The sequence below is a fragment of the Protobothrops mucrosquamatus genome, unplaced genomic scaffold (assembly GCF_001527695.2).
Source record: "Protobothrops mucrosquamatus isolate PMUCROS unplaced genomic scaffold, P.Mucros_1.0 scaffold2923, whole genome shotgun sequence".
NCBI classification, from domain to species: domain Eukaryota; kingdom Metazoa; phylum Chordata; class Lepidosauria; order Squamata; family Viperidae; genus Protobothrops; species Protobothrops mucrosquamatus.
Genome location: NW_015388948.1, coordinates 15,507 through 25,684, shown reverse-complemented (window position 1 = coordinate 25,684; position 10,178 = coordinate 15,507). Strand labels below are relative to the sequence as shown.

The following is a 10,178-nucleotide window of genomic DNA, read 5'->3' as shown; positions in this document are numbered from 1 at the left end:
GATGGTAGAGGACCGGAAGGCCTGGAGGAACGTTGTCCATGGGGTCACAATGGGTCGGACATGACTTAGCAATTAACAACAACATGCAGTTCAACCTGGGTATTTTCAAAGCAGAAACATCTCTGAAAGTAGTCCAACTATTTCAGACAAGGCAGTATATTACCAGTTCTGTCATTGTTGGAAGCCTTGTGGAATCCGATAAGGAAATGTCTCTGAAAGAATGGCCCAAGAGGTCACTGGTTGTCTAGTAACAAACTAAAAGGGTAGCCAAGTTTAATGGATCATCTTGCAAAATTTTGCTAGCTTATCCCCCAGTGGCACACTTAGCTGTGGAAAGCTAATAAATAAATTGTCTGCAAAACATAGGCAATGGCTTCCAGGCATGGGTGAAAAGGGCAATAGACAGAGAAGGAGGTGGCTGGATGGAGTCCCTGAAGCAGTAGGCGTGAGCTTCAATGGACTCCAGAAGATAGTAGAGGACAGGAAGGCCTGGAGGAACGTTGTCCATGGGGTCACGATGGGTCGGACACGACTTCGCAACTAACAACAAAAACATTTTCTAATAATTTTCACAGATAGTGGCATAGATTCCTTGGGATGTTCATGACTTCTTCCCAGGGACTGAAAGTCTTACACACTGTCACAAAAGTGCTTTTTCAAGAGGCAAGTTTACTTCCTGGTTTTTCTTTGAAGACGTTTCGCTTCTCATCCAAGAAGCTTCTTCAGATCTGACCGGACGACTCAACGACTCTCTAAAAGGAGGCAAATGACCAGCCGTCTGCAAGGAGTATAAATCCTTCCATTTCCCCACCATCCAGGCAGAGCTGAAGAAGCTTCTTGGATCAGAAGTGAAACGTCTTCAAAGAAAAATAAGAAAGTCTAGTTGCCTCTTGGAAAAAGCACCTTTGGGACCACCCGGACCTGGATGACTTGAGAATCTCCATAGACATTACACACTGTCATTTCACTGTTTGTGTATCCGGTGCACTGTGGTTACTTACTTTTGTAGAGTACAATGTTTTTAACGATGTTTGTAAATAACTGGGTTGAACTTGTGTAAACGCAGCCTGGAGCTGAAGAGAATCTAATAAATGCATGCTGTTAAATAGCGTGGCCTACTGTTACACTTACTACTTACTTATAAAGGCTTACAACGCTGTCTACGGTTATGCATTTTTTAATTTTAACATTGAAGATAATTTCGTTCAAACCAGGCCTACTGAAAGATAAAAGGGCATTTCCCTTCTCCACTGTTACCAATTATCCTCTTGGTGCAAATAGACTCGGTGCCCGAATGTGTGTAAAAATATGCATTTAACTAATGGCTTCAGGAGGAAAGAAATTTTTAAAACTTTCTCCCATTCTGAACTGGTCTCTCCTAGGTTTAGAATGGAAACGCCTTCATAATAAAATGCTTTCCAAAAATTGCTTTTCTATAAAGGCAGAATGCAGAATCGTAAGTCCAGATGTAAACAGATTTTTTTCTTCTTTTCTTCCATAATAATAATAATAATAATAATAATAATAATAATAATGATGATGATGATGATGATGATGATGATGATGATGATGATGATGATGATGGAAGGGACCTTGGAGGTCATTTAGTCCAGCCCCCTGCTCAGGCAGGAAACCCTATACCATTTCGGACAAATGACTGTCCAGTCTCTTCTTAAAAACTTTCGGTGTTGGAGCATTCACCGCTTCTCTCTTTCCTTTCTTCCTCCCTTCATTTTTTTCCTTCCTTCCTTCCTTCTTCTTTCTGCATCACATTTTGGGTTAAAATATGGAGCGAGTAAGGATTGTGCTGTCCCTTTTCTTTCTTTGTTTCTTTCTTTGTTTCTTTTTCTTTCTTTCTCTTTCTTTCTTTCTTTCTTTCTTTCTTTCTTTCTTTCTTTCTTTCTTTCTTTCTTTCTTTCTTTCTTTCTTAACAATCATACACGTCAATATATTCTTTTTTTTTGTCCTGTTTACTGAATGAATAAAAGCTTTGGGAATGGTTTTGACTGAAGAAAATACTACAGCTTAAAAGGTTTCCTAATTTTGCTCGTTGAGTTGATTTAGTGCTATAGAGAGACTACACAGAACTCTACCCCCCTCCCATCTTCATCGTCCCAATAAGAACCCAGAGATTTAGCTTGGGCTGAAAGCGATCAGTCCAAAGTCACCTTCCATTGCTGAGGGTAAGAGTACCCAGTCACCACTCAACACCTTGATCGTTACATTATAGGAACATTCCTACTTTAGTTCTGCTGAGTCCAAGTGATGCTCCAGTAAGGTATGTCCGTATGTGGTTATTATCATCAAAAAGGCAGGAGATTCTGAAACTACTTCCAAGGTGGTGGCTGCTTACCATTTTTTAAGATGATGTCTAGTTTGACCTTCAGGGCGGAAATTATCCAGCCAAACTAGACCTCATTTTCTTCTTCTTCTTGTGCCATATCCGTTATCGGACGTTGGCGATCAAGTTGGCGATCCTGTTTTTATCAGCAGCCACATGAAAAAGTGCTGCTGAGTTTTGTCCAAACCAGTCCCTTAGATTTTTAAGCCAAGATGTTCTTCTTCTGCCTGGACCTCGTTGGCCTTCAATCTTTCCCTGGAGGATTAAATGGAGTATGCCGTAATTTTTCTGGGTGTCGCATCACCTGTCTGAAATATTCTAATTTTCGTTTTTTAATTGTTTTGATGATTTCCCTTGGCTTTCCCAGGCAGCTTATCACCTCCTCATTTCTGATCTTGTCAACCCAGCTTCTACGTAACAGCCGCCTGTAAATAGACCTCATTGGAGACATGGAAAGTACCAGGTTAGCAAACTTGGGTTTTCAAAATCACGACAAAAAGCCACCGCATTTGAACTTTCAAAACAATGTTTATTAAGCTTTCCATCATCCTCTTGACACCCCGATACACCTGAATGTTTCGTTCCAACTGGAAAGGATCTTGGTCAGATCTTAAAAATTTCAGATCTGGCCTTTCATTAACCCAGCAGGACAAAGACAGAAGGAATCGGTGGTATCTGAAGAACGGACAGAAAGAGCTATGAGGAAGGTGGAGGTTATTGGGGAGAAATTGAGAACCTGGCAGAGACTGAGACCCACGTTTGCGTGGCAACGTTTAGCATTTGCAACAAAAAAGGAAGGGGGCTCTATTCTCCACGGTCTGAAGGTTGCACTTTGATCTTCTTAACAGCGTCAAGGACAGCATCCCGGCTAACTTTGTCTCCAAATTCCTTCTCACGGTGTTCCAGGAGAAGCCCCTAAAAAAGAAACAAGCGCTCAGGAACAGGGTTGTCTCCAAAAACTACAATCAGAAAACTTTTAACATTCTCCACAATTTACCTAGTTCTCCCCCCTTCTGGGCTTAGGAAGAATTTTATACCAAGATGTTCAAAAAATTTAAATCATCAATATTATCAACTTCCAGTTCTCCATGTTCAATTTTACAAAATGAAACAGGAATCCCGGTTTCAGAGGTTCCTCATTCATAAGGTTCTGCGACACAAGAAACAGGATTGTATCTCCAAAATAACATCTAAAAGAAGTGAAAAGAGAGAGAGAGAGAGAAAGAGAGAGAGAGAGGGAGACAGACAGAGATAGAGATAGAGAGCAAGAAAGGGGGAAGGAGATAGAGAACAAGAGAGAGGCAGAGGGAGAGAGAGAAAGAGGAGAAAAAAGAAAGATAGCAAGAGGGAGACAGAGAAAGAGAGGGAGAGAGAGAGAGAAAGAGAAGGAGAAAAAGTGAAAGATAGCAAGAGGGAGACAAAGAGAGGGAGAAAAGCAAGAAGGAGAGACAGAAAGAGAAGCAGAAAGAGAGAGAGAGAGAGGAAAAGGAGAGAGAAAGAGAGAAGGAAAGAGAAAGAGGAGACAGAGAAAGAGAAGGAGAGAGAGAAGGAGAGAAATAGAAGAAGAGAGAGGGAGACAGAAAGAGGAGAGAGAGAGAAAGAGAGAGAAGGAAAGAGAAAGAGGAGACAGAAAGAATGAGGGAGAGAGAAGGAGAGAAGGGAGAGAAATAGAAGAAGAGAGAGGGAGACAGAAAGAGGAGAGAGAAAGAGGGAAATAAAGAAAGAGAAGGAAAGAGGGAGATAGAGAAGGAAAGAGAATGAGAGAGGAAGAGAAGGAGAGCAAGAGGGAAATATAGAAAGAGAAAAAGAGAAGAAAGAGAGAGAGAGAGAGAGGAAGAGAGAGAAAGGGGGAGGGAGAGAGAAAGAGAAATCCTTCAGTCTGGAAGAGAAAGCCAATTGCTTTCATGGGCTGAAAGCTGCAGAGAACTGAGACTCCCAGACCACAGCGACAGAAGACCTAGTAACACCTGCCTTTCCCAGCCACACCTGTCCGCTCTCTACCTGTCTCCCTGGGCCGATGACGAACACCCCTCCCAGGATCACGCCTTCTCCATCCAAGTTGCCGGTGTAGCCGCTCCTCCAAGCACGCCAGAAGTTCCTCCAGACGTTCCAGCGGAAAATGGCCAGAAACAGCATCTTTCTTTTTTGAGGGCCGTAGAATTTCCTCTGGGGAACAAAAAAAAAAATGGGATGAGAGGAACTCAGCGGTAAAAACCAGACCGGGAGTCTCCACCTTAGGGAAGATCCACTGAACACGATCACATTAAGCCAAGAATGGCTGATCTTGGAGAAGAAGAAAAAGAAAGAAAGAAAGAAACGGGTTCGAACCACATCTTTAAGTCAATTTTCACGTTGATGTTTATTGTTTTTATGTTTTATCTTGCTGCTTTGATTTGGATGTAAGCCGTCTGGTCTCCTCTAGCCAAGATGCGCGGCAGACAAATTTAAAAATAATTAGTCAAGGAATAAGGGCTGAGTATTTAACCATCTGCTCCCTTCTTTTCCATCTTTGCACCATTTCCTTTCCTAAATTAGATAGCTCAAAGATTAGAATAGAATAGAAGCTGGAAGGGACCTTGGAGGTCTTCTAGTCCAGCCCCCTGCTCAAGCAGGAGAACATATACCATTTCAGACAGGTGACTGTCTAGCCACTTCTTAAAAATCTCCAGTGATGGAGCGCCCACGATTCCTGGTGGCAAGCTGTTCCACTGGTTAATTGTCCTCGCTGTTAGGAAGTTTCTCCTTCATTCCAGGTTGCTTCTCTCTCTTTGATTAGTTTCCAACACTTGTTTCTCGTCCTGCCCTCTGGTGCTTTGGAGAATATTGTCACCCAGAACTGCAAAAAACCTCAACGTTTTAATTCACGCCATAGGGAGGCCTTTTCCAAGCATACAGAAAAACCTTATTCCCAAAGACCAGCATTTGCCAGGGGAACAAATGAACTGAACAACGTAGGTTTTAGCCCATCTCCCCCCAAACAGCGCAAGCAAGGATAATTTTATGCTTCAATGGGTCATCTCCTCCTCCTTAATCCATGTTGTGATTCCTCGTCAGCCAGTGGATCTGGCAGCTGAGTCTGGGGAATCAGAGGAGGGGGAGGAAGGGCCTGGAGTGACACCAGAGTCAGAGGAAGGTTCTGATGAGCTCCAAGACTTACAATCCGACGAGGAGCCTGGCCCCTCCACTAGTGCTCAGGCTGAGACACAGCTGTGCTGGGAGGCTGGGAGGACTCACAGCTGGAAGACATCATAGATGCTCCCAAACGCCGACAGGCAACGAGAGTAGGACAGAGGAATGCAATGGGGCGGCTCCAAAGACAAAGGAGAAGGCATTAAGAAGCTACGCCTTTGGGGCTGCATAATAAAAGGGAAGGTATGAGAGGTGCTGGTTGCTGAAGGCAACCATTTGTGTTAAGGAATCAAGTTTCACTGAATCGTGTTTTGTTTGCTTTTGCCTTTGGACAATTTTCCATTTGGAAGAAATCAAGTTTCATCAAATTGTCTTTTGTTTGCCTTTGCCTTTGGACATTTTGCAGGTCTGTGAATAACAATAAAAGGGGGATCGGTTTTTTCCTGCGGTACCAGCCTGCTTGTTGGAAGAGGGGTTTCTCCTTGTGAGTTTAACAAGGACTCACGTCGGCTAGGACAGAACAGATCCATTTCAAAAAATCCCACCTACCTTTTCATCCAGAAATATTTCCCCCTTGAAATAGGGCTGAAAGTCGGCCACCTCCGTCCCAAGACTCTCTTTCACAACAGCATAAAGCGGTACCCCAACCTGATCCAGCTGGGGTTTCAGAGAGGACAGCTCAGAGGCCTCCTACAGACGAAAGGATAAGTTAAGATAAACTTTATTGTCATTTTTTTACTGTGGGCACAACGGCACAGTCAATTAAATTTTGTTGCCCGCTCCCAAAGTGAAACACATACATGACACACACCTAAACATACTATGTACAACATATGTATAGACCCACACCCCTACATATACAGTACGTAGCAAATAAATATTAAATACTGTCCATCTTGAATATACAACGGAAGGAGGAAGCTTGAGAATTCATAAGGTTGATGCTGTAGGGATTGAAACTGTGGCTGAATCTGGATGTTCTGCTACGGATACCACGAAGCCCCCTCCTCCCAGAAGGGAACAAGGAAAACAGGTCGTGAAGAGGATGTGTCATGTCCCAGATAATCTTGCAGACCCTGCTCAAGCAACGCTTCTGTGCCATGTCCTGGATGGGAGGGAGGGAACTGCCAATGATCTTTTCTGCCGTCCTCACCACTCTCAGCACCGCCTTCCTCTCTATTAAAAAGAGGTTGCTAAGTGAGACATTTTTTCAGTGAATTTCGCTCCATTTTACGACCTTCCTTGCCTGGGTGGTGGAACTTAAGCAATTAAGAGGACGACAAATTGTTGGAAAAAAAAAAAATTGTAACCCATAAATGGAAATAACCGCAGGAGGGCGACTAGCATCCCTGATCTCCCTTCCTTCCGCCGCGCCCTTAAGACATGGCTATTCCAACTTGCAGGACTGGCCTAGGGGAAAATTTTAATGGGGTTTTAAAGCAATTTTTAAATTAAATTGACCAAATTATTAATATTTGATTTTACTTATGTTTTTAAATTTGTAGTTTTTGGGGATTAGTGTTTTATCTGGTTGTTAGCCGCCCTGAGTCCGGAAGGAGAAGGGCGGGATATAAATTAAATTAATAAATAAATAAATAAATAAAGAAGATGCAATTAGGATTAATAGGAGCTTATTTGAATACTTACTCTAATTACATGAATTTAAGTGGTTTATAGAGTCAGCCTATCTCCCCCAACAATCTGGGTCCTCATTTTACCGACCTCGCAAGGATGAAAGGTTGAGTCAACCTTGAGCTGGTCAGGATCGAACTCCAGGCAGTGGGCAGAGTCAGCCTGCAATACTGCTTTCTAATCACTGCGCCACCACGTCTCCAATCTTAAGCCGGTCAGGATCGAACTCCTGGCAGTGAGCAGTGAGTTAGCCTGTAATACTGCATTCTAACCACTGCGCCACCACGGCTCCAATCTTAAGCCAGTCAGGATCGAACTCCTGGCAGTGAGCAGTGAGTTAGCCTGTAATACTGCATTCTAACCACTGCGCCACCACGGCTCCAATCTTAAGCCGGTCAGGATCGAACTCCTGGCAGTGAGCAGTGAGTTAGCCTGTAATACTGCATTCTAACCACTGCGCCACCACGGCTCCAATCTTAAGCCGGTCAGGATCGAACTCCTGGCAGTGAGCAGTGAGTTAGCCCGCAATACTGCATTCTAACTACTGCGCCACCACGGCTCTTAATGGGTCTGCTCCTAGTAGAGTAGAGAATAGCCCACCTCTGTCCTTTCTGCACTTTGCTCCCTCCCTCTCTATCCTGCCTTAGTTTTAATTGCGTTTTTAATTTTAAGATCTTTATTGTTTTAATGTTTTATAAGGCGTTTTAATCAATGTCTGTAGAGTCGCCTTTGGAGTATAAGTGTAATAAATAAAGACAAAACCACTACAACATTCCAGGCTTATAGACTAGGCTGTTCATTAAAAAAAAAATCTTGGGAAAAGGCAGTAGCAGAAAATTACACCGATGCGTTCGTGAATTCACCCGAAGCGCAGCACGACTCAAAGGGAATTTTACTTCGAATTCCTAAGCAGAATCTAAAAAAACCATAAGATATTTTCCTTTCCAGCTGCCCAGATAAATCCCATATCTACTAGGATCTCCTTGGGGCCGTGAGCAAGCAATGGGCATGTAAGGAAATATTCCTAAAAACTGGTCTAAGCTTGTCTTGCCTTAATTCTTTTTAAGACCGAGCATTTGTATTTGGGGGTTAACAGCTTCAGGTTGCTTCTAGGGATTCAGGCTCTTAAACACACACACACACACAAACACAAAGAGCAATAAACATATAAACCTCCGCCCCCGTAGGAAAATCAGATTGCAGGAATGAGACTTGTGGCTTACAGCACATCTGATGCGTTATTTTTTCCAGGCAGAGGAAAACAGGTAAGAAAACATAGAAAAATGTGGCAAACAGGAGTCACTTAAAATACGAAGGGATGATATCTCAGTGTAAGATTCTGCTTCAACATCGTGCTACGTTTGGGCTGCATCACCTAGATTGCTCTTGAAGGAAGACATTTGCAAATCCCATCCTGGTGACAGAAATTCCTGGCCTTAGGAATCTGATTAATGCTCAACTTTTTGTTGAACGGTAGAATCACAAGACAGAATCAGAATAGAGCTGGAATAGAATAGAGTAGAGTAGAGTAGAGTAGAGTAGAGTAGAGTAGAGTAGAGTAGAGTAGAGTAGAGTAGAGTAGAGTAGAATAGAGTAGAGTAGAGTAGAGTAGAATCTGGAAGGGACCTTGGAGGTCTTCTAGTCCAGCCCCCTGCTCAAGCAGGAGAACTTATATCATTTCAGACAAGTGGCTGTCCAGTCTCTTCTTAAAAACCTCCAGGGATGGAGTGCCCAGAACTTCTGAAGGCAACTTCTGTTCCACTGGTTAATTGTCTTCACTGTTAAGAAGTTTCTCCTTAATTCTAGGTTGCTTCTCTCCTTGATTAGTTTCCATCCGTTGTTTCTTGTCCTGTCTTCAGGCACTTTGGAGAATAGTTAGATGCCTTCTTCTTTGTGGCAGCCCCTCAAATACTGGAATACTGCTATCATGTCCCCCCCTAGTCCTTCTTTTCTCTAGACTGGCCATTCCCAAATCCTGCAACCGTTCTTCATATGTTTTCGTCTCCGGGTCTTTAATTGTCTTAGTTCTGGAAGGGACCTTGGAGATCTTCTAGTCTAACTCCTGCCCAAGGCAGGTCCTTGTTTCGTCCTGGACAAATGCTGTCCAATCTCTTCTTTAAAAACTTCCAGTGATGGAACATCCACAACTCTGGGAGGCAAACTGTTCTACAGTCGTTCTGTGAAGAAAGTTTTCCTTGCTTTAAGATTGTATCTCTCTTTAACAAGGTTCTACCCGTTGCTTCTTGTCCTGCCTTCAGCTGCTTTGCAGAAAACGTTAATTCCCTCTTCCCTGTGGCAGCTCTTCCAGGGATTATCCAGGACTGCCTCTCTTTGTGAGCCTGCACCAGTAACTCCAGCTAAGCCAGTTCAAACCAGTCATCCCGCTGGAGAGCTGGCCTGTTTCCAGTTTAATAAGCTGCTACCGTATCTCTGCTAAGCTGCACAGTTCCTTCTTTTGGGTTCCACATTTTCAAACCCCTGTTCTCCGCCTTTTGTGCTCCTGGAGATTAAAGCCTTTTGTTCTTTGTCATTTTATTTTATTTTCCTGTCCAATTTCCCTGTTCCTGCCTGTTGTCCCTGTTTCAAATGTAGATTTAGACATGCTTAAAAGCTTTGTTCTCCTGTGTTCGTTTTTGGTTCGCTGCCCAAAGGATTGGCAGTTTAAGGAACACAGGATGCAATGGTACGCTTGAAACCAGAGAAAGATTTGCATCCTAACTAACTGAACATTCCTCCATTCTCAGTTCAGGAGAACAAATCAAGTTCACAGAAGAATTGTAAATAAGAGAGAAACCATCTGCCTCAAACACCAGGAGATCAGCTGAGATTTCTGTAATCTTATTCTATCCTCTTCCAGTAAGTCTTACTAAGCTTATAACTGGAAGAACCTTGCTTTCTGTGTAGGCTTAACAGAATAAAAGCAGGCTTAACAGAATAAGAGTTGGAAGGGACCTTGGAGGTCTTCTAGTCCAACCCCCTGCTCAAGCAAGAGACCCTATCCTATTTCAGACAAAAGGCTGACCAATTTCTTCTTAAAAACCTCCAGTGGTGGAACAACCACAACTTCTGGAGGCAA

At 43.1% G+C, this 10,178-nt stretch overlaps 1 protein-coding gene across 1 annotated transcript in view; it reads right to left on the bottom strand.

The window, feature by feature from the left end:
* Window positions 1-2,849: 2,849 nt before the first annotated feature.
* Window positions 2,850-10,178, bottom strand: part of LOC107296653 (peroxiredoxin-like 2A) — a 14,994-nt gene continuing 7,665 nt past the window's right edge. Inside the window, exons 4-6 of the mRNA XM_015825998.1 lie at window positions 6,020-6,160; window positions 4,343-4,507; window positions 2,850-3,256 (exon numbers count right to left, since the gene is read on the bottom strand). Coding sequence (XP_015681484.1) covers window positions 3,146-3,256; window positions 4,343-4,507; window positions 6,020-6,160 — 417 coding nt within the window. The 3' untranslated portion in view covers window positions 2,850-3,145. The remainder of the gene's footprint in view (window positions 3,257-4,342; window positions 4,508-6,019; window positions 6,161-10,178) is intronic.